This window comes from Aedes albopictus, unplaced genomic scaffold (genome assembly GCF_035046485.1).
Source record: "Aedes albopictus strain Foshan unplaced genomic scaffold, AalbF5 HiC_scaffold_465, whole genome shotgun sequence".
NCBI lineage: Eukaryota > Metazoa > Arthropoda > Insecta > Diptera > Culicidae > Aedes > Aedes albopictus.
The window spans coordinates 1-25,000 of record NW_026917271.1 but is presented as its reverse complement, the minus strand read 5'-3'; the positions used below and the strand labels follow the sequence as shown (position 1 = coordinate 25,000).

Sequence of the window (25,000 nt, the reverse complement as noted above, 5' to 3'; positions counted from 1 at the left end):
CCAACACAGTCCCTGTGCGGCATGGGCGTTACTCAAAAATGAGAGCTTTTGTTTTAGAGAGATTTTGTATCTTTACACAAAAGAAGCTTCGCAATTTTCACTGAACCACTGACATCAGCCGAATCTTTTTTTTTTTTTGTCTGTATTAACGAGATTTTTAGCCCTAGGCTAGTTCATCTCGGGACCTACACGGCAATATATTTTTGCTGGTAATCGGCAAACTTTGCTGATTTTTGGCGTGCTGATTGCATTCAGCAATACAAATTACTGAGTATCAGCAATTATTTTTCAACTTGCTGAACCATCCAGCAATTTTGACAGTTGTTCAGCAAAGTTGTGCTGAAATTCAGCAAAAATGTTGCTGAAACTCAGCAATTTCTTTTGCTGATTTTTGGCGTGCTGGAAGCATTTCAAAAATTTTGGTGTGTACGTTTTACTTTCCTTCCGAAGGAAGAACCCACATTTTGTGAGTATGTCGGGAGTGGGATTCGATCCCAGGTCCTCGGCGTGATAGTCAAGTGTTCTAACTACCACACTAGGTCCGCTCCGAATCTTATTACAAGTCCAAATTGCACGAATGCCAAAAAAATCGAGACAGAAAGTTTTGCACACGCAACCGCGTGCATGACCCACTCGACCAGATCTCTATTTTACAGAAGTTCGTGTTTTGGGATGAGTAAAAAATGAACAGGGGTTTGAATCCTACAAATGTCATACCTAGTGAAAGAATATTTGAAAATTATTGGAACGGGACTTCACTGTTTATAACCGAAGTTTTGTATGGAGGACTTGTTCAATTGATATGCGAATTGGTACGTGCCGTGCATATATTTAGGCGTTTTCGGTTTATTGATTTATTAAATTTTCGTTATTTTTTAACACCTAAATATATGCACGGCACCTTCCAATGCGCATATAAATTGAACACCCCAAGTTCTTCGATCGTAAACTCTGAAGTCCCGTGCCAATATAAAAAAAATCTTTCACACTTCTAGGGGAGAAATCCCTAGAGAAGTTCCTGGAGGAGTCCCTTGAGAAGCTCCTTCAGAAACTCACGAAAAAGTTTCTGGAGAAATCCACGAAGGAGTTCCTGAAGAACTTTCTGAATGAGTTCCTGGAGACATCCGTGAATGAGTTTGAGAAGAAATTCTTAAAGGAGTTTTTTTGTACCCCATAACGGGAACAAGTGTTGAACGTTGAACGGTACAATGAATCATCCAAACCAACCAAACAGGAGCTCTATCTATTCTCCTTTCAATAACATTTCGTTTGGAAGACACTGTTGTGTTGTAACAGTTCAAATGACCCAACAATTGATAAAAATGGAGGACTCCTCAGAAATAGTTGTGGCTGTAACTAACGTGGATGTGGGGTCCATCAATTTGAGCAACTAATTGCATGTATTCATTGCCTCCTAAAATATTTTTTTTTTATTTTTGTTTGGAAAACCTAGAACAATTTTTCTCTCGAAAATATGTGTTTGACCTTTTGTACCATCCACCAACCGACTGATGAAATTTCCAAATTGATTGCTATATCAATTCCCAAAAGAACTACTGCCGAAGCAGTTTCCAAGTAAATAACAAGTTGCCTGCCGAAGCATTTCGCAAACAATATCTCGATGAAATTTTCAATTTCTCTTCCGAATCAATTGCTAAATTGACGAAAAAAATTTCCAAAGTTTTCGAAGTAATTTTTAAAGACAATCTATTCAGATTATCAAGAGTAGTATTATCAAAGAATTCGCAAAAAAATTGTCTTTTTTTTTCATTGAATTACAGAAGAATTCTCAAAAGAATTCCCGAAGGTGTTTTCAAATAAATTTTCGAAAGATCACTGCAAACATTTTTCAAACGTATTACCGAAGTTTTAGTATTTATAAAATTGTAAAAATTAAATAAAAAATCAAAAACACAGAGTTAATACTAGTTGTTATTGGTTGATTTTCAAAAAACTTACAATTAATGTGACCGTTGATGAACCAGTTGTTCCATTGTGACCTATAATAAAAAAACATGTTTCTATATGTTTTGAGAACAAAAAAAAAAGATTCTGAGCAGCACATTCGAAAAACATTGTCTAACCTAATAAACAAATTCAAAACACAGAAAAATTGAGAAAATATCCACAGCAACAAAGTAACAATAAATTCCAACCTGGAAGATGCGCAACTGAACATCGCTCCTTATCCTGTGATTAACATTCCTTGGCGAAAACTTCTCCCGAATTTTCCAACACCCACACATAGAACCACCCTAAAACCAAACCACGCAAATTGCACCCACATACATCAAAAATTGTTGCACCAAAACGTATGAAACTACTAGCATGCATGCCCGTAAATACCCGATCTTGTCTGATACGTTCACGTCACAGGAGATCCGTTTCGCTTTAGATTCTACATATCTCGGAAATCAACTTCCGGTCTGACTAGTGATCTCCCCCTCTTTCTGTTCTGTTTTGAATGTTCTGTGTGTTCTCGCTGTGTTATCTGTTCTCTCTGTTCTCCTTCCAACAGCGCAACATGTCCGCGTACGTTCGCCCAGTATCTTCAAAAGTTGCGTTCAATCTCTATCCGTGTTGCGCTGCTGTGTTGCTCCCGTGGCGCCATCGCTACCGAAAAAGCGTTACGTAGTCAAACCGGCACCGAAACACAAAACGGTGGCCAAAGAAACGCAGAGGCTTCTGATGGCCATGAAAATCCGACGCCCGGCCAAGACCTTCTACCAAGGCATCCCGGTGCAGCAGCTGCAGTGGTGGCAGCTGCAGCAGCAGCAACAACAGCAGTTGCATGAGCAACACCAGCTAATGCTACTGCAAGAGCTGTCCTTTGACGAAGAAGAAGAAGATGATGAAGAAGAGTATGAAGATGAAGAGGACGAACTAACGCAATCAGGTATTAGACCGAGCTGTCCGTGGTCGCCCGTGGGTGTGCCCTGAAGCAAATGGGTCGGTTCTCAGTTGGGAAGGTTTTATTCGGGGATCGAAACTGAAGGCCGAACCATGTGCATTAGTGGTCACTACAGTATCTGAATGTTCTATGTCTTAGAGAGACCAACCGACGGGACTACAAACGTCGACGGCGTACGTGACGACTATACACTATACGATTACACTTCTAAAGTTTGCTGCTTCTCTGTGGTTTGATTTGCTTTCCGAATTAGTGTAGCCTTGGATTTAAGCGTGGTTTTTACTGTAGTGTGCGACTCCAGCGAGTGAGGTACGATTGTTCTTTGATTGATTTCACAACGCTCTACTTAGAGTGAGACTGGGTCAGCGATATTATGAAAACCAAAAGAGTTGACTACCAATTAAGCATTAAAAATACAATTAAAATAGATATGGAAAATTGTTCAAGAATAGTCTTTTTGAGAGATTTCATCATAACGTTTGCTTTGGCCGTTGTCCAAAATAATTTTCGATGTCGAAAAACACAATTCCACCTTCCAACAATTAAGTCGTGTTACACCTCCTACGGCATCTGATAAATCTCATCATTAGACACGCTGACTCACATTCGCCAGTGGCACGTTTCCGCTATTACTCTTATATGATCCGACTAGAGCACATTATGACAGGATCCTAAAAATAGACCATGCCCGTTGTAGAGGCCAGGGAAACTACGTGCACACTTTAATTTACTACCTTGCCCAAACGTGTTCCCGCTTTCCGTTTGCTCAGGTGCAAACGATAGAAAACTGGTCAACATCTTGTATGTTTTCATCACCCCGCTACGTTCAGTCTCCTCAACAACGCTCAGCAAACCGCCGCCGACTCACACGCTTAAGCGCATTCTTGAGCTGTGCGATTTGCCATTCCGTAAATCGCACCTTCGCACGTTTCTGCTTATGCCAGCTTCGGTTTTAGTGTCGATCCGGGTGCAAAACTGCTCACCTTTCTGCACCTTTACGAGCGGAATCTTCTCCGCTACATGCCGCCCTCATCATCTCTAAGATTTTTTCAACTAACCATAACAGAGGAAATTGAACATCAATCGAGTAGCTCAATGTTGTTTTTTATCCTGTACCCCTCTTACCGATCAATGAAAGCTAATCAATCTGTGTTCTCTTCCATCTGCACGAACCTTCCCACTCTTTCTAGGACGCCGCAAGCAGCAAAAGCTAGTCTACGCCACGGATGGCACACTGGTCCAACAGGACGAGACTCAACAGTTCCAGCAGCTCACACAACAACAACAGCAGTCGCAACTCTATCAAAATGGTCAATATGACAGCGGAAGCCAGGAAGAATACGACACCGAATTCGTACCGCAAGGTGACGAAAGTCTACCCTGGAGACAGTCCCGCAGCAAGTCACGGACTCCGGTCGCACCCTGGCGACGGGTTTCGCAAGATCGGCGCACATCCCGTGACCGATCCCTGTCCATTGATAAACGCGAGGAAGTGAAACCCTGGACAGAACAAGTCGTCAAACTCAAGAAAACAACCAAGGAAGTCAAAAAGGTCGAGAAGGAGAAATTGGAAACTGTTCAACTGAAACCGGCGCAGATTCAAAAGTCGCAAATTCAAAAGGAGCAACTTGAAAAGGTGGAGCTGCGTGCCTTCAAGAAAGACCAACAGACGGCAGAAATTTCCGAGCAGAAAATGGAGGAAATGGTTGAAGCAATCATCAAGGAAGATGACACAACCGACTATGGAGTTCAAAAGCTGCGACATGACGAGGACATATCCATTTTGGAAATCACCAAACAAGTAGACGAACTTATACGCAAGGAAACCGAAAAGCCTGTTTCTTGGAGACGTGGAAAAAAGACCGAAGAAGAGCAATTAGGCAAACAACAATTCGTTGAAACTGATGAGACAACGTTGCTCAAAGTAGATCGTACCATCGAAGATGAAACGGTTGAAAAACAGAAACTTGAACTGTCTGTCGATCAACAAGCTGGAGTTGCTTGGCGACGAGGCAAGAAGGCAGAACCATTTGTGGAAACAGAAGATTCCGCTCGGTTGAAAATCGATCAAACTGAAGAGCAGCAAGAGCAACTCAAACTGGAAGAACAGCCCGTACCATGGAAAAGAGGACCCAAAAAACCTGTAACTGAACAGGTCATTGAAACCGAAGATACAACTCGCTTGAAACTAGCCGAAACTGAGCAGCAAGAGGTCATTCAACCGGTTGAAGAACAACCTGTGGCTTGGAGACGAGGACCGAAGAAGCCGCAAGAACCAAAAGCCGAGGAAGCTCCAGCACCAGAGGAGCCAAAACCTGAAGAACCACAACTGCCACCTTGGATGCGTGGAAGGAAACCTGGTCCAAAACGGGAAATTCCCAAGCCACCAGAGCCAGAGAAGGTCGAACAAATAACTCTGAAACCCACAGCTAGGCAAAAGAAAGAAATACCAAAGGAAACCTTGGAGGAGGTATCCTTGAAACCAGTTCCCAAGAAGCCGATAGTCGAAGAAGTGAAACCTGAAGAGGTAGAAACTGTGGAAATAAAGTCTACCAAACCAAAGAAACTTAAGGAGTTAACACCTCGGGAAGAACTTGAACAGATGGAACCAATAGAATTCGAAGAGAAAGTTAAACCTTTTGTACCGGAGCCGGAAGAACCACCGAAAGCATCCGAAGAGCCACCAAAGGAAGCCGAACCAGAACCTGAACAACCGACTTGGCGCCGTGCCCGAAAGGAAAAACCTAAGGAAGAAACTCCAGAAGAGAAGCAATGGCCAACGGGCAAAAGACGACCTCTGCCTACGGAACCTAAGGAAGAAGTAGTACTCAAACCAATTCCAAAACCTCAGAAGGAAGCAGAGCCGCTTCCAGATAAAGATCTAACGATCAAACCAAAGCCACTTCCTGAATTACCAGAAAAGCCAGAAAAAGAGACAGACATCTCTTTCAAACCTTTACCGGAACAACCCGCAGAAGTCGTCCCAGATGAAGTACCGGCTGCAGAACCTATCGAAGAAGACCAATCTCATCTTCCTCCATGGAGACGCGGTAAGAAACCTGTACCAAAACGCGAAATTCCCAAACCACCGGAACCCGAAGGAATCGAAAAGGTTACTTTGAAACCAACTGCTCGTCAGAAGAAGGAGATACCTAAGGAGTCATTCGAAGAAGTTTCCTTGAAACCTGTACCAAAGAAGGCCGAAATCAAGGAAATTGCTCCAGAGGAAGAGGAAGCTGAGGATCTTAAACGAACCAAAGTGAAAAAGCCTCGTGATATCAGTCCCAAGGAAGAGCTTGAACAAATGGAACCTCTCCGTGCAGAACCAGTCGAACGACCAGAGGTTCAGGAGCCTATTCAACCTCCCGCTCCAGTCGAGGAGAAACCGATTGAGCCTGTTGTTGAAGTGGAACAACCTACTTACAAGCGAACCAAGAAACCAAAGCCCGTGGAGGAAGAACCCGAGGAAAAGAAATGGCCCACTGGAAAGCGAAGGCCTCTGCCGGAAGAACCTAAGGAAGAGATCACATTAAAGCCGATTCCAAAGAAGGAAAAAGAAGAAGAACCAAAACCAACTAAAGAACCATCAATCAAGCCTTCCCCTCTTCCGGAAATTCCAGATGAACACAAGGAAGAAGACATTATCATTCAACCACCAGTACCAGAAGAGGATTCTCATTTGCCACCGTGGCGACGCGGCAAGAAGCCAGCTCCAAAGAGGGAAATTCCTAAGCCAGCAGAACCCGAAGGCATGGAACAGATCAAATTGAAACCTACTCCCAAGGTGAAGAAAGAGCTACCAAAAGAAGCTCTTGAAGAAGTTGCTCTGAAGCCAGTTCCAAAGCAACCTGAGGTTGCCGAAACAGTAGCTCTTGAACCCGAAATTTCCGAAGTTAAAGAAGTCAAGATTGTGAAACCAAAGGAGCCTAAACCAAAACGAGAAATTGAACCTTTGGAAAGACCAGTTTTCCCGGAAATACCAGAACCTGAACCGGTCATATTGGAAGAAGTCGAGAAGGTACCGGAAGAAATCGTTAAACCGGAAGAACCAGTACCGGAGCAACCATCCTGGAGAAGAACGAAAAAACCAAAACCAGAAGTAGAAGAACCGGAAGAGAAGAAGTGGCCTACAGGAAAGCGTCGTCCACTGCCAGAAGAACCGAAAGAGGAAGTAATTCTGAAGCCGATTCCCAAGCCACAGAGAGAAGAAGAGCCAAAACCTGTGGAGGAACCTAAAATTAAGCCAAAACCGGTTACAGCTCCTGAAGAACCAGAAAAACCGGAGCCAACACCTTGGCGCAGAGGCAAAAAGGAGAAACCGGTAGAAGAACCGGAAGAACAGAAGGAATGGCCTAAAGGCAAACGCCGTCCGCTGGAAGAGGTTCCCAAAGAAGAAGTCATTCTCAAACCGATTCCCAAACCAAAGAAAGCCGAAGAACCGCAACCTCCGGAAGAGGTGACGTTGAAACCGCTACCTAAATGGGAATCACCTGAAGAGCTGGAACTGCCAACGCAGAAAACACCAGTGGTAGAAGAACTTCCAAAGCCGGCTGAAAAGAAAGAGGAACCAACTGCTTGGCGCCGTGGTAAAAAGGAAAAACCTGCGGAGGAACCTGAAGAAGTAAAGGAATGGCCAAAGGGCAAACGCCGTCCAATTGAAGAGGAACCCAAGGAAGAAGTTACCTTGAAACCAATTCCAAAACCAACGAAAGAAGAAGTTCCCAAGGAGCCGGAACAGGTGGATTTGAAACCTCTGGAGAAACCGGAACCAACTCCGTGGCGTCGTGGAAAGCCAAAGGAGAAGCCTCAAGAACCAACACCACCAGAGGAGGTTAAGTTGAAACCGATTCCGAAGCCTGCTGAAAAAGAAGAAGAAGCCAGAGAGGAAGTAGTCCTGAAGCCGGTTCCTAGACAGGAGGCGATTGTAGAAGACGTACCAAAGGCAATTGAGTTGAAACCAGTTGAAGATCAAAAAGTTCTGAAGGAAGTACGTGTAGAAGTTGAAGAACAAATTGTTACGAAGACTAAGCGTCGAGTAAAGAGACCCAAAACGCCTGAGGAACAGTTCGCTACTGAGAACGTCGCTCCCATGGAAGAGGTTGAATCATTTGACGAAAATGAAGAACTGCCCCATGTAGCCGAGACGATTGCTGATATTGTTCCAGAGGAAGTATTGGAGCTGATTCCGGAAGAGATTCCGTTGGAGAAACCGAAGAAACGAAAGTCTAGAACGAATAAGCATGTGGTATTCAAAGAGGAATTGAGCACGTACGAAATTCAACCGGAGGTCGTTCAAGATGAAGAAGAAGAAGAAGAGGAGGAAGAGGAAGAAATTCAGCAGGAAGTTTCGCAGAAGACTATTCAACTGAAACCGACGGAGGTGACTGAAGTGAAACCAGTTCCAGTTGAATCTATTCCAATTGAGGAAATAATTGAGGAACAAGCAGAATTCCGTAAGGAAATGGAAGTCAAGGTACAGTCCAATATTGTGAAAAAGGAGAAACGACGAGTATTTGTCGACGACAGTCAGCCCCTACCGGAATTGGAGATAATTACGCAGAAGCGTGTCCAGGAGGTAACGGACAAGATAGCAGAAGAAAGTGTCCGAGAAGAGCAACGTATTATGGAAACAACCCAGCAAACTGTTGCTGAAACTAAGATCCAAGAACAAAAGATTAAAATCAAAAAGCAGAAAGTTCAACCACCGAACTTCATTGAGAAGCTACAACCGCAAATCTGCGAACCAAATCAACCGGTTCTGTTGCAGTGCAAGATCGAAGGAATTCCGTTCCCGGATGTAAAATGGTACTTCAACGACACGGTGTTGTTCGCGAGTCCTGAGTATGTGATGAACATTGTGGAGGACGTTGCAACACTGGAGATCGCCACAGTAATGCCATATCATGTAGGAGTGTACACTTGTGAGGCAAAGAACGTCGCCGGAGTGGCCCTTAGTAAGGCAAACATCGTAGTACAGGCAAAGCCAGAAGTTGGAGAAGCACCGACATTCATAACTCCACTGAAAATTTCCGTAAATGAAGATAAATCGGTGGCTACCGTTACTTGCCAGGTTCATGGAATCCCTATGCCTAAGGTGCGTTGGTTCCGAGATGAAGAAGAAATCGTTGAAATCGAAGAAATCGAAACGGTTTACATCGAGGAGACAGGACACGTTAGACTGACGGTGAAGAAACCAAAGCAAAACGTTCCGGTTGTGTACACTGTTCAGGCCGAAAATAAGTTTGGAAAAGCTGTAGGAAAGGCAAATCTGTTCATTCAGTCGATAGTGATCGAGAAGCCAAAGATTGAAATGATAGCTCCCAAGATTGTGGAACCGCTGCAGGCTCAAGTGGTGAAGACCGGATCGACAATGGTATTTGAATGTAGGTTCACGGGAGTTCCAAAACCAACCGTGAAATGGTTCAGAAACAGCAAGGAAGTTGTGGAAGAAGAGGAAGTCACCATAGTGACAGAAGAATACTATAGTAAGATTGTAATCACGAAGATGACCAAGAAACGTGCTGGAAAGTACGAGATTGTGGTTCGCAATGAGGCTGGCGAGGCAAAGTCTTCTGCTTCGGTTGCCATTTCGGATACGTCAGAAATGGATGAAGCAAAGGCTCCCAGGTTTGTAGAGCCGCTGACGCCAAAGTTGGTTGCAGAAGCTGAAGTTTGTATCTTGGAGGCAGTGGTAGATGCTTACCCGACAGCTACGTTCCAATGGTTCCGTGAAGGTGCTGCCATCAAGTCTACTAACGAGTTACGCATAGTCACCGACGAAAACAAATCCATCTTGATTATTGAGTCATTCAATAGAAGGCGAGACGTGGGTGCATACACGTGCCGAGCGGAGAATGTGGCGGGTTCAGTGACATCGACAGCCACCGTACAGGTGCTAGAAGCGGTCGAATTCGAGGAAGTTACCGAATATATATCACCACGTTTTATCGAACCGATAAAACCAACGCGTGTTATGGACGGCGAGAAGTTGATACTGGCGTGTCAGGTTGTGGCAGCGCCATTACCGAAGGTCCAGTGGTACCACAACGAGCAGCTGATTATCGAAACGAAGGATAAACAGTTCCAACAGGACAGCAGTGGCCGATGTGTTCTGACCGTTTCAGAGGTATTCCCAGAGGATACGGGTGAGTATACGTGCGTGGCCAGCAACAAGCTCGGCGAAGCGATTTGCAAGACTACAGTGAAAGTCGAACCCTTCGAGTATGTTCCCGATTCGGAACAATTCCGTAGCTCCGAGGAGGATTTGTTGACCGACAAGGTAAGAAGGGATAAGTGCATGATGGGACAGAAATTGAACAGGAATTTTCTATATTTGCAGTCTATCTCAACATTGGAGGAATACGCCGAACCGATTGAGTATGCTCCGCAGATTGTGAAGCAGCTTCCCGAGGTGATCATGTCGGAGGAACGTCAACTGACCAAGCTCGAGGTAAAAGTACTCGCTCAACCGAAGGCTCAGATTCGTTGGCTCAAGGCCAACGAAGAAATCATCCCGTCCGAAGAATTCCAGATTGAGAATTTCGAAGACGGAACATCGATCTTGGTCATCAACGACATCTACCCGGATGACTCCGGTACCATCACATTCGAAGCGCACAACGCCCTGGGGGTTGCCACGACTACCACCGAGCTGGTAGTGGAAGGTATCGCAAAGGCGCCTTTCTTTTGGCATCGATTTGCTTCTTCAACAATGCAATGGGTTTGGTTGCGCTAAAATCGCTATACTAATTTACTTTTTTTTCCGCTTCGATAGAACGGTTTTCTTCTTTTCGCAGGTTTTGGCAACACTGATATTTTATTAATTCTTATTTTGTTTGCGGTTGCAGCTAAGATCCCGTTTGTTTCTTCTTCCCCTATTTTCCCAAATTCCCCAAATATAAAAGCAAAACTCATAACACCATCTCAACACTTACCACTCTATGAATATGAAAACTCTATCTCTAAGCATACTCTCAAACTTAAGACGCAAGATACCGAACTACACGGCATAGAACATAGCAATTAAGCAACGAACTTGTTCAACATAACAGCTTCTAATATGCACTTTCTCATTCCTCAAACAGAGCACGTCGGAACCAAGGCCTACAGGAAACCAGAATGGGTACAATACATGGAAGACATGAAAGAAGCACTACAAGGTAAATTTCAACGTTCCAAAGGACATCGACTATCCACATCCCATACCGATCATCGGATCGTAGTAATAGATCAGACGATCTTCAAAATCCCTCCATCCTTGTGTTTACCCATGAAGCCATACAACCTTACTGATAACTGTAGTGTTCGATGTTTTATCTCTACTCGTTTATGAATGTCCGTGTGACGTTTCAATGTGCTGGATGTGCATAGCGCGCTAACATTGCTTCCACTGTGTGGTGTGATCTGCTAACTTTTATCCGTTTTAGAGAGCAGCGAAGAAGAATTGGCTGAATTTGTTCGATGGGAAGCCTACTGTAGCGGTTACGCATGCAACCAAGAAAGGTAACATCCAGGAGCCTTTAACCCCTTTTCCAATTAGACTAGCTGTTTGTTTCGTGTGAGTGTGCGTGTGCTATGACAATCACTAAAATACTTGATCGACGTCCATTGCGGAATATCATGCGTCTCGAGCAAACCAAGGTAGGATCATCTTCTCGCGTGTTGTTCACCTCAGAACTTACACAAATCTGTCACGCCAATTCCATGCCGTTTAACAATAGCTTCAGTGCGACTAAATCTGTCAACCAAATTTGAAACTTTACAGCTGCTTACGCACCGCCGTCGTTCTCGATGGAGATCAAGGATTCCCGTGCTATGTTGGGCGAGAAAGGATTCTTCGAGTGCCACTTTGCAGGCAACCCCAAGCCAGGTACCTATACAATCGTCTTTTCCACTCACCAACTCAGTAGGACACACACGATCTCCAAACAAACCATGAAATGTCACACCATCCACGGTCCACACCCAAAACGACTTCCACAAGCAGCAGATCACAAGTTGGCATGTTGGGAAGAGCAAAAAGGGATAGTTTGTAATCGATGGTTAACTGTTTCTTCTAGATATTCTATGGTACCGTAACGGTAAGATTATAATCGCAAATGAGCGTGTCAAAATTCGCACCGAGGAACATTCTGCAACGTTGACAGTCTACCCAGTGGAGTTCGAAGACTTTGGATTCTACAAATGTCGTGCGATGAGCGATGCCGGTTCATGCGAATCCTACGCCAAGCTGATCGAGTCCACGACAGAGACACTAACCGAAGAAGAGAAGACGGAGCTAGACGCTCAGTTCGAATCGAAGCGTGCCATCAGGAATGGCAACGGCCGCTCCAAGGTTGAAAAGAAGGTCGAGGTCGTGATTGAAGAGTCGGAAGAAGTGCTGCGCAAGAAGGCAGAGCGAAAGAGTCTACGCGAATCGAAGAGGAAAGAGAAGGAAACACAGATGGTGGAAGAAATGGTGAAGAAGGAAATGCAGCAGAGTTCAGTGCAGGAGAAGATCAAATTCTCACAAGAGTCATCTTCCACGTTAACGACAAGTACCACTTCGGAGTTAACACAGGATGTTAAGATTGCCAAAGACAAGGCTACGGTCAAGTTCAAAGAACACCGGGAAACGTTGATCGAGGAAGTGGTAACAACCGAAACGGTGAAGGAGTTTGAGCGAATGGTGATCACCGAGAAACTAGACGTTTCCGACGTTGAGAGTGTGAAACACTCGGTACAAGTGAATGAGATTCTGACGAATTTGAAGGCGGCGGACTTTGGTCCAGGAGAAGCACCACTACGGGAACTGGCAACCATTGCCTACATGGTGAAGCATGGTGTCGCTGTCAACGAAATAAACAGCTTCTACCAGTCGGATCATTTCCCAGCCTTGAAAACTCCGGAATCGCAATCAGCGTTGGTTCTACTTCTGGAGCGTGAAGGTTACGCCAGTATCGTAACTGAAATTCTTACCGAGACCGACATGGATGAAACGCAGCTGGCTGCCACTGCCGGATTCCGTGCATTTATGCGTATGATCGAGTTGAACCACGCCAGCGTCGAGGAGATCATTACCCACTTCTCACCGGAGGACTTCTTCATGCACGAATGGAAGCTGGAACAAGCTGACGAGGTTTGAATATATTTTAACTAGATGCTTTTAACCAAATAACTTCTGCTCATGTCGGGCTTCACTAATATGATACTCTCTTTTTTTCACACTTGCAATACGTGCCTTTTGCTTTTCGGTAAAATTTCTAGAAATTCGAGGAAACACGACTTGTCTCGTCTACTGAAGTCCACACAACCGGTAAATATTAGCACATCAACTGACCGGCATGGTCCAGCTTTGAACTATGTCTAATTGTATTCCAATTTGTTTCTTTATCCACCCCTCGTTATTGTGCAATCGCTGCTGCTTCCCCAAACACCTGCCAGAAACCACCGTGATGACCAAAACGGAGCTGGACATCAAAGGTTTGAAATCCTAACTATCCTACCGCAACGCGTTTGTATGAGCTTCCTGCTTCTCTATATCCTACTATATTACTACTACTCCCTAAACAAAACCGCTCTCACTGTTGTATCTTTTCTTTTTGATCGAACATATTTCTCCATCGATTGTGTTCCTACTACTATTACTGACCATTACTGACGAGCTAGAAATTGTTGAGTTCTTGAGTCGAGTTGTTTTTAGCGCTTATTTGCTTAAAATTGTAAACGCTATGAAATATGTTGAACGCACTACGATCGAATCGCTAGGTTAAGTAAAATCTGAATAAATCGCTTTAGTATTTTATGCACAGTTTGATTGTCATTATTACGATGTTTGCAGTAGCTTTCAGCTTTCGCCGTGTGCCACAGCTTCGTGCTTTGTAAAGAGATGCTGCTTTTGTGAATCTGTCTGGATCGTTGCAACTATGGAATGTCACGAAGTATGGTAAGTGTCAAAAATGTCCTGAACGCGTTTTAATGCGACTATCCTTTCCTGTCATGTACTCTTGAGAGTACGTTGCATCCCCCAGTAATCCTTTTCTGTCTCACTTAGAAGCCTGAGAGCCTGCTGCAAGAGCCTGGCATATATCGGATGAAAAAGTTTCTTCTCTAGCTCTAAATTATGCACGTTAAACTCTTAGAAATTTTCTGCACGACAACAACACAAACAAAGTTGGCTTCGTACCTTCAAATTACTCCCACCATCCCACAATGATTCTATTCGCATCCATATCGAACCACCAGTCAATCACAGTCCTTTTCTCACGTATTATGACATTACCCTTGTTACCAATTCCAATGTAAATTTCACAGAAACACCCGACATCCGTGAAGACACCGCCATCACTACAACCACTACAGTCACTACAGCCACAGTTGGCAAGAAAAAACACAAAAAGACCAAATCAGAAAAGAAACACAAAGAAATCATCACCGAAACTATTCAAACCGAAGAAGATGAAAGCATTGCCACATTGAGACAGAAAACACTCATTCTTCCACTGAAGCCACTCTTACCGAGCGAGGAAGAAATGTTAGACGAAATGGCCGTCGAGTTCCTCAAATCGCCTACGCGCGAAACCAGGGAACTTCCGTTGGGAATCGCATCAATTTCAAGTCTACCATCCATTCTTGCTCAGGCTACCAATCTGGAACCGAGCGAGACAACCAGTAGCAGTGCCTCCATCGATATCATTCCCCAACGATCGATGGTCACTGAAGAAATACTGGTTTCGGAACGTGAATCTGATTCTGTCATTCTGGATAGCAGTAAACTATCCAGCGTGCCCAAGTACAATATTATAGGCCTTAACGAATCTGTGCAGGTTTCCGAAGTTCTCACTGAAGAGCTTCCACAAGAAACTAGTCACTCTAAACCCGCGACTCACTCTGCAAAAACTGAACTGATACCCACTCAGCCTCTTCAGATCAGTGAATCTATAACTCATGATTCCGTCTCTGAACTATATACCCAATCCGAACAACCGTCAAGTGCCAAAGTTGAACTCTTCACCCATGATGCCAAGATTGTACAGGAAACTATCAGTAACCTCTCAGAAGAAGGTCTAACGTTGCCTCAAGCCCCAATATCTTCTAAAGCTCACCCAACTGTTCTATCTAGGGAATCTATCGAAGTCACTGAAGTAAACAAAATCGAAAAAGAACTTGATTTCGACTCACAGATAAAACTCCCTGCAGTGACTCCCAAATATCACATCTTACCATCTGAATCCATTCAAACTAGTGAAACGATCGCTGAAGACAGTCCGAGCAAGTTTTATCCTGAGCTGGCCGTTCCCACTGAGTCTGCCCGTAAAGTTTTCATTGAACAAAAATCATACACAACTCATGTTCTCAATGCCCCAGAAAAGGAAGACATCTACGTTCCAGGTCGTCTACCTCCCCAACAGACAGCAGACGTACTCCTGTCGACCACTGAATCCCTTCAAATCGCCGAACAACCTTCTCAAGAGCATGAGTCAGAACTCGCTGCCGAACCGAAACCAACCACCTATAAAGCCATTGACTCCGTCACAACTGTGGAAGGACTTACCACAGAAACTGTCAACGAAGCATTCTTCACGAAACCTTTCGAAACGGAGACCTACGAAAGTCGCACTGCTACGATTGATTTCCGTGAACAGACAACAGTCTCCATCTCCAAAGTTGTCAGCAACGAAGCCGAATCGGATCTGGCACCATTTACGTTGGCAGCATCTGCCAAGGCTTCAACAACCCTCACCACGCTCTCGATAGGCGAATCAGTTCAACCATTCGTACACGAAAAGGAAACATCTCATCAGGGAGTACCGCGACCTAACGAAGCCACCGCCGAATCTATACTCGAGCCAATAGAAAACATCTCCATTACGGAAATCGAAACGGCCGATTCGGCAGGGCGTTTCTCTCCGGAAGCCATGGAAAGAACCGAGACAGCGACCACCGCATTCAACCTGCAACAGTCACACGCCGTATCATCTGTCCAAACCAATGAAAAAGAAACAGATTTCGTGGATAGAATCGACCAGAAACCTGTCTATGCAGCCACACAAGTCGATGTTCAAAACCAGTTGGAAGTTATCACACACGAAACTAACGAACGGGAAGTTTCCTTCAGTGCTCCACAGATGCCAGCAGACCAGCTAGCAAAAACAGTCCCAACTGACATGTTGAAATCTGTGCTAATCCATGAAACCACAACAAATCTGTCCACATCGGACTTACCTCAACCAACTCAAGAAATATCATCTGCCCAAGTCCGTACCGACAACCTAGAGGAGAAAATCGTTGCGGAAACCACTATCTACGAAGGCACCCAAGATTACGAAAAGGCCTTACTGCCAGAACAGAAAACCGCTGATACAACCCTCCAACCAAACACCGAGCTGGTCGTGATCGAAGTTGTTACCGAGCAGAAAGAACGCGAAGGGTTCGACGCTCAAGAAATAGCCAAAGACTACACGGCCAAACAAGTTCCAACGCATTCGCTGAAAACGGTTCTGGTCGAAGAAACACTACTTTCCGACAGCTTGGATCAAGTTCCAGAGGCGGTGCATCTAACAACTTCGGCAGCGATCAAGGACGATCGGTTTGAAGAAACGATCATATCGGAAGCTATGATTCTAGAACGCACAGAGCATTACACCGCACCAGATGCACCAGCACCGAAATCAGTCGACACCACAGCAGAACCTTTGGAAAGTCTAGTCGTTACCGAGGTAGTTTCCGAAGTAAGAGAACAAGACGGTATCAAAGTCGCCGACATTGCCAAAAATTATGTAGCGAAGGCATCAGCAACGGAAGCCTTGAAATCCGTTTTGATTGAGGAAGTTCAAATTTCAAACATTACCGGTGATCTGTCAGAACTAGATGTCCAAACATCTGCTGCCACCGTGAACAGAGATGAGCTCGAGCAAACCACCGTCATGCAAGCTCTTGTATTAGAAGGACTGAACAAACTTCCCGAGGATACCACTCCGGAGTGGAAAACAGCTGAAGCTCTTCTTAGTCCGAAGCGAGAGTTGGCGATCACCGAGGTCATCGCCGAGCAAAAGGAACGGGAAGGTTTCGATATTCATGAAATCGCAAAAGATTACGTGGCGAAACAAACTCCAGCACACATGCTCAAGTCAGTCGTTGTAGAAACAACAGACGCCACGGATTCGGTAGGAGATGTTCCAACACTTCAAATGGTGGAATCATCTGCCGTTGTAAAAACGGATCAATTTGAGGAGAAAATTGTCAGTGAAACAACGGTGTTTGAAGAAACACGACAGCACGAAGAGCAAGAGGTTACCACAAGACAAGCTGAACCATCATTGCTTCCTATTTCGGAGCTGGTTGTTACGGAAGTAATACCTGAACAACGCGAAAAGGAAGGATATGACGTGCATGAGATTGCCAAGGATCACACAGCGTTGATAGTTCCTAGCCATGCGCTCAAAACGGTTCTTGTGCAACAGGTTCTCACATCAGACACCGTAGATCAAGTAATCGAAGAAGCTCCTCAAAGCAGTTCTGCCACGGTTAAAAGCGATCATTTGGAGCAGAAAACCATATCTGAAACCGTTGCATATGAAGATGTTGAACAAGTTCCCGACGAACAAAAGCCAACTCAAAGAACAGCTGACACCGTTGTACAACTAGTAAATGAACTGCTGGTAACGGAAGTATCTCCGGAAGAAAAAGAGCGCGACGGATATTCAATTGTCGAGCTAGCGAAAGATCACGTCGCTAAGACTGTTCCAACCGATACGTTCAAGTCGGTTACCGTAGAAGAGGTTCTAACTGCAGAGGACTCGGAACGGTTCGAAAAAATCGAAACAACCACAACAACAGCCTCGGTGAGAAGTGATCAGTATGAACAAACTACCGTGCAGGAAACCATGATCTATGAAGACACCGAACGGTACCAAAGCTCTCAACCAACGGAAAAATCAGCAGAAACTGTTGTAATGCCCATCTCAGAACTGGTTATAACTGAAGTATATCCTGAGCAGAAGGAAAAAGAAGGATACAATGTCGTTGAAATGGCAAAGGATAACGTCGCGAAAACCATTCCATCCCATACTTTAAAGTCTGTTACAGTTGAAGAAGTACTGCTAACCGAAAAGGAAGAACATCTGGCAAAATCCAAAACGGTAACGTCGACTGCTGCGATCAAGAGTGACGAAATGGAACAAAAAACTATCTCAGAAACAATGGTCTACGAAGGTTCAATACTTCTCACGGAAGACGAGCATCCTTCGATGAAGCAAGCATCACCTGCTTATCAACCGAATACGGAAGTCATTGTAACTGAGGTCGTTCCTGAACAGAAAGAACGTGAAGGTTTTAGTATCGAGGAGATAGCTAAAGATCACGTGGCAACAGCAATACCTTCACATACATTGAAATCTGCTCAGGTTGAAGAAACGCTATCTTCGGAGAATGTTGATAGTTTAGCAGAGGTATCCAGCGCTACTTCATCTGCAATGTTGAAAGAAGACAAATTTGAAGAAACAAGCGTACAAGAAACTGTAGTTCTTGAATCCATCGCAAGGTACGATGATCAGACCAAACCCGATCACAAGACCGCTGATAGCGTACTTACACCAATTAACGAGTTGGTGGTAACCGAAGTAATCGCTGAGCAAAAGGAGAAGGAAGGATACAGTGTCGCAGATATTGCTAAAGATCACACCGCAAAGGTGATTCCATCGGATGCATTGAAATCGTTAACTGTGCAAGAAGTTACCCCAGTGGATGTTCTAGGTAAAATTCTCGACGCAACGCTAGACTCCAAAACAGCGACTATCAAAAAGGAAGAAGTCGAGCAGACCACTACGTCCGAAATGTATATCTATGAAGGTCTTCGACAATATAGTGAAGAGAAACCTTCCGAAAGAGTGGCAGCACCAAATGTGGAAGCTATTAGTGAGCTGGTTGTAACGGAGGTCATTACAGAGCAAAAGGAGAAAGAAGGATACGACGTACAAGACATTGCAAGCAACTACGTTGCCAAAGAAGTGCCATCGCACACACTGCGATCTGTACAGGTCGAACAAGTTCTTCCATCGGATGATGTTGGCCACATCCCAGATCAAGAAGCTCAAACCTCCCACGCCAAGCCAATCGAAAGCGAAATAGAACAAAAGATTATATCAGAGAATGTTGTATTGGAAAACATAGACACTATGGCTGAGCAGGTACAACCAGAGCAAAAATCAGCTGAAGCCAGCTTGCAACCAAGCACAGAGCTAATCGTTACGGAAATTGTTACCGAGCAGAAGGAAAAGGAAGGGTTCAGCGTAGAGGACATTGCTAGCCAGTACGTTGCTAAATCAGTTCCCGCACATTCTTTGAAGTCAATTATTGTTGAAGAAGTCGTCACTTCTAGCGCTACCGGAGATGTTCAGACCGATGAAAAAAGTATGTCCACTGCTCAAATTCGTGAAGATGAACATGAGCAAACAACTGTCACCCAACAGGTTATTCTGGAGAACTTTGAACAAATCGAAAAGTCTGTTCAGCCAGAGCAAAAAGTTGCTGTACCATCGGTACAAACAAAGGAGGAGCTGATAATTACCGAAATAGTTTCCGAACAAAAGGAAACCGAAGGATACAGTGTTGAGGAGATTTCAAAGAACTACTCAGCCAAACAAATTCCTTCCGATACGCTGAAGTCAGTTACTGTGGAAGAAGTACAACTTGCCGATGGAATTGAAAGCATTCAGGAACTCGAAACCGTCTCATCGAGAGCAACTGTTCGGAAGAACGAGTACGAAGAGACCACGGTTTCTGAAACAATGGTTTACGAAGAGTTGGGAAGACAAATGGATAAGATAACTCCAGAGCAAAAGACGGCAGATACTACTGTGCAACCGAATACAGAATTAGTAGTTACTGAGGTTGTACCGGAGCAGAAGGAAAAAGAAGGTTACGATGTGCATGAAATCGCGAAGGACTACGCTGCCAAACCTGTAACCGAAGGGTTGATGCGATCGTTGATAGTTGAGGAAATTCAGCCAACAGATCGTTTAGGGGTTGTATCGCAGGTTACAGAAGAGCAATCGGCCACAGTAAGAAAGGACCAATTCGAAGAAACAACCGAAACGGAAACTATAGTTTATGAGGCTACCAGTGGTATCAAAGAGTCTGTGGAACCGGACTCTAAAACGGCTGAAGTGTTAGTTCAACCTAATGCAGATATTATAGTAACGGAAGTAGTTAGTGAGCAGCGCGAAAAGGAAGGTTACGATGTCAAAGAAATTGCTAAGGACTACGTCGCTCAAGCTGCACCAGCCAAGACGTTACGGTCGGTACTAGTAGAACAGGTTGAAGTAACGGAAGATGTTGCTAAGTTGGGGCTGCTAGAACACATAGAACATACTGCCACAGCAAGCAAGGATTCCCATGAACAGACCATTGTCACTGAAACCTTGATCTATGACAACATCATGCAGCAGGAACAAGCATTGCTTCCTGAACAGAGGCAAGCTGCACCCAGTGTAGAGTCCATGTCAGGTGTAACAATCACAGAAGTTATAGCAGAGCAAAAGGCGAAGGAAGGCATTCATGTCTCGGAAATGGATCAACAAAAGGCAAAACTGGTTCCAAGTGAAGTTCTGAAGTCCTTAACAGTAGAGCAAGTGCAGCCACTGCTCGATGCAGCTGAGGTTACACATGACGACACAAAACCATCAAAAGCATCGATAAAAACTGATGAACTGACCGTTTCCTCAGTTACCGAAACTACGACATTCGAAGATGTTAAAGAATACGAATCTAAAATCAAATTCGATTGGCATAATGCCAAGTTAGTTCCTGCTGAAGTGTTCAAAAGTCTGTCTATTGAACAAGTGCAGCCTTTCCTATTCACCGATATTGTACCGGAAGAAATGCTTAAGCCTTTATCAGTAGTAGTCAGAACAGATGAGTATGAGCAGGTGATTGCATCTGAAACAACAGTCTTTGAATGCTTGAAAGATTTTATTGAAAAAATGGAACATGAAGAATATTTTGCCAAGCCAATCACAGGACACATTCTGAAATCACTCACAGTAGAACAGGTTGTATCACTTCAACACACTGGAGATATAGAACAGTTCATTACGAAGGCTACGTCTGCCCTTATGAAATCAGACGAACGTGAACAAACCACTATCACTGAGTCTATGATCTATGAGGACCTAAAGGAATACTTCGGTAAACTAGAAATTGAAGGACAAACGGCAAAGCTCATCCCCAGCGATGTTCTTAGATCTCTAACTGTACAACAAGTTCAACCCCTTGACGAGTTGCAAGAAGTTTCACTTGAACATAAACCAACTTCTCAAGCTGTAACAAAGACCGATGAGCTAGAAGAGACAGTTACAAGCGAAGCAATGGTTTACGAAGGTTTGAAAGAGTACAGTGGCGAACTGACACTTGATGAACATCTAGCCAAACAAGTGCTTTCCTCTGAGCAAAAATCACTTTCGGTTGAACAAACTGAAACTTTCATTGGAATCGGAGAAGTTAAAACAGAAGCCGCTAAGCAATCTGAGGCAGTTATTAAAACAGATGAGTTCGAACAGAAAATAATATCTGAAACAACAATTTTCGAGGGAATACAGGAAGGTCTAGCAAAGATGGCATATGACGAGAAATATGCAACTCCTGCTGTTGATGCATTAAAACTACCATTGAAATCAGAAGTGGGTACAACTGATGCAGTTGAAGATTTATCAGTTCAATTGAAAATGCAGCAAGACAGAGCAACAAGCATCATCATTGAACAGACTATTGCTTCTCAAACACAAACCATAACACATGATTCGTTAGGTAACCTTAAGGCACCAGATGCGATAGATTCCAAACATGCGATTCCTCAAGTTTCGGATATCCACGTGCCATCACAGCTGGAAACAGTACCAAGTGAGGCTCTTGAGCAGCTCAAGCAACAACAGGATACACTCGAACGTAGTGCCACAGTTAACATCAGCGATTTCATTGTACCATTACAATCCCATACAATATCAGCGGACACTACAGCACCATTCGAAGAAACCACCGAACCACGTAAGTTTGCCACCAAATCTATACAGGAAGGCCTGAGAGCAGCCGAATGTATGGAGGTGTCCAGTAATGAACTAAATGACATAACAGAACCCACTGAAGCCCCTCATGGACAGGCATCAGTATCATTCACAACTAATACCATTGCAAACGTAATGGAAACAACTACACACGAAAATGTAGATAACATAACTGTACATAGAGAACCTACAGAGCGGTTTGCTCAATTAACACAATCGATGTTCGACATCTACGCAGAGTCTATGCCACTCATAAGAGAAGGTAAGTTTTGTACACTCACATTACCAAATACCTACATTCCAATGAAAACACAACCATTCCATATTGTATACATTCGAATACTTTATACGAGTCTAACTAGCATATTCAAATAAATAATAATAAACAAATCACTATTTTACCAGATCACACACCTATAACTGCAATTCAAACACGAACATACAAACAGTCATTACACGATGAAACAACAGAACATACAACAAACCAAGAGCAACAGATGATTTCACAAATCCATCAGCCACTACAGATACACGCCACACACGAAGATCAAACAGAAGAAACATTCGCCAATATCACAATCCAAAAGAAACGTAAACAGACACAGCAATATGTGGAAATAAAAGAAAACATTGAAGAAATGCCAGAGGTCATCAATGTGACTGAAATCATCACTGCTGAAGGTATAACTAAGAAACAGATAACCAAGAAGCGTGTCATTAAAAAGAAAATGGGGAAAAAAGAACAGGTCACCGAAATCGTCACTGTCCAAGAAGACGATGAGTTACCTCAAACAACTGTCACCATCACTGAATCCGAGCTGCCGTTCGAAGAGGTCACCGAATTCAAACCATCTTTAGTGGAGCCTCAGGAAGCCATCATTCAAGAACTTCCTGAAGAGGTCAAGGTCACTGAGGTGATTACTGAAGAAGGCAAACCTAAGAAGCAAGTCACCAAGAAGCGTGTTATCAAGAAGAAGGCCGGAAAGAAGGAACAGGTCACCGAGATCGTCACTGTCCAAGAAGATGATCAGTTGCCTCAAACAACTGTCACCATCACTGAATCCGAGCTGCCGTTCGAAGAGGTCACCGAATTCAAACCATCTTTAGTGGAACCTCAGGAAGCCATCATTCAAGAACTTCCTGAAGAGGTCAAGGTCACCGAGGTGATTACTGAAGAAGGCAAACCTAAGAAGCAAGTCACCAAGAAACGTGTTATCAAGAAGAAGGCCGGAAAGAAAGAACAGGTCACCGAGATCGTCACTATCCAAGAAGACGATCAGTTGCCTCAAACAACTGTCACCGTCACTGAGTCCGAGCTGCCATTCGAAGAGGTCACCGAATTCAAACCAGCACTACTGGAACCTCAGGAAGCCATCATTCAAGAACTTCCTGAAGAGGTCAAGGTCACCGAGGTGATAACTGAAGAAGGCAAACCTATAAAACAGGTTACCAAGAAACGTATAATCAAGAAGAAGGCCGGAAAGAAGGAACAGGTCACCGAGATCGTCACTGTCCAAGAAGACGATGAGTTACCTCAAACAACTGTCACCGTCACTGAATCCGAGTTGCCGTTCGAAGAGGTCACTGAATTCAAGCCATCTTTAGTGGAGTCTCAGGAAGCCATCATTCAAGAACTTCCTGAAGAGGTCAAGGTCACCGAGGTGATTACTGAAGAAGGCAAACCCAAGAAACAGGTTACCAAGAAACGTATAATCAAGAAGAAGGCCGGAAAGAAGGAACAGGTCACCGAGATCGTCACTGTTCAAGAAGACGATGAGTTACCTCAAACAACTGTCACCGTCACTGAGGCCAAATTGCCGTTCGAGGAGGTCACCGAATTCAAGCCATTTTTGGTGGAGCCTCAGGAAGCCATCATTCAAGAACTTCCTGAAGAGGTCAAGGTCACCGAGGTGATTACTGAAGAAGGCAAACCCAAGAAACAGGTTACCAAGAAACGTATCATCAAGAAGAAGGCCGGAAAGAAGGAACAGGTCACCGAGATCATCACTGTTCAAGAAGACGATCAATTGCCTCAAACAACTGTCACCGTCACTGAGTCCGAGCTGCCATTCGAAGAGGTCACCGAATTCAAACCATCACTTGTGGAAACTCAGGAAGCCATCATTCAAGAACTTCCTGAAGTGGTCAAGGTCACTGAGGTGATTACTGAAGAAGGCAAACCTAAGAAGCAAGTCACCAAGAAGCGTGTCATCAAGAAGAAGGCCGGAAAGAAGGAACAGGTCACCGAGATCGTCACTGTCCAAGAAGACGATGAGTTGCCTCAAACAACTGTCACCGTCACTGAGTCCGAGCTGCCATTCGGAGAGGTCACCGAATTCGAACCATCACTTGTGGAACCTCAGGAAGCCATCATTCAAGAACTTCCTGAAGAGGTCAAGGTCACCGAGGTGATAACTGAAGAAGGCAAACCTAAGAAACAGGTTACCAAGAAGCGTGTCATCAAGAAGAAGGCCGGAAAGAAGGAACAGGTCACCGAGATCGTCACTGTCCAAGAAGACGATGAGTTACCTCAAACAACTGTCACCGTCACTGAATCCGAGTTGCCGTTCGAAGAGGTCACTGAATTCAAGCCATCTTTAGTGGAGCCTCAGGAAGCCATCATTCAAGAACTTCCTGAAGAGGTAAAGGTCACCGAGGTGATTACTGAAGAAGGCAAACCCAAGAAACAGGTTACCAAGAAACGTATAATCAAGAAGAAGGCCGGAAAGAAGGAACAGGTCACCGAGATCGTCACTGTCCAAGAAGACGATGAGTTACCTCAAACAACTGTCACCGTCACTGAATCCGAGTTGCCGTTCGAAGAGGTCACTGAATTCAAGCCATCTTTAGTGGAGTCTCAGGAAGCCATCATTCAAGAACTTCCTGAAGAGGTCAAGGTCACCGAGGTGATTACTGAAGAAGGCAAACCCAAGAAACAGGTTACCAAGAAACGTATAATCAAGAAGAAGGCCGGAAAGAAGGAACAGGTCACCGAGATCGTCACTGTTCAAGAAGACGATGAGTTACCTCAAACAACTGTCACCGTCACTGA

At 44.3% G+C, this 25,000-nt stretch overlaps 1 protein-coding gene across 1 annotated transcript; it reads left to right on the top strand.

Moving 5' to 3' along the window:
• Nucleotides 1–2,267: 2,267 nt before the first annotated feature.
• Nucleotides 2,268–24,992, top strand: LOC115265146 (titin-like; the record flags this gene model as incomplete). Its single annotated transcript, XM_062843691.1, has 6 exons — nt 2,268–2,896; nt 4,102–10,190; nt 10,251–10,575; nt 10,996–11,070; nt 14,204–22,210; nt 22,354–24,992. Coding segments are annotated over exons 1-6 (17,343 nt in total), but the record flags the coding sequence as incomplete, so codon positions are not given.
• Nucleotides 24,993–25,000: the final 8 nt, after the last annotated feature.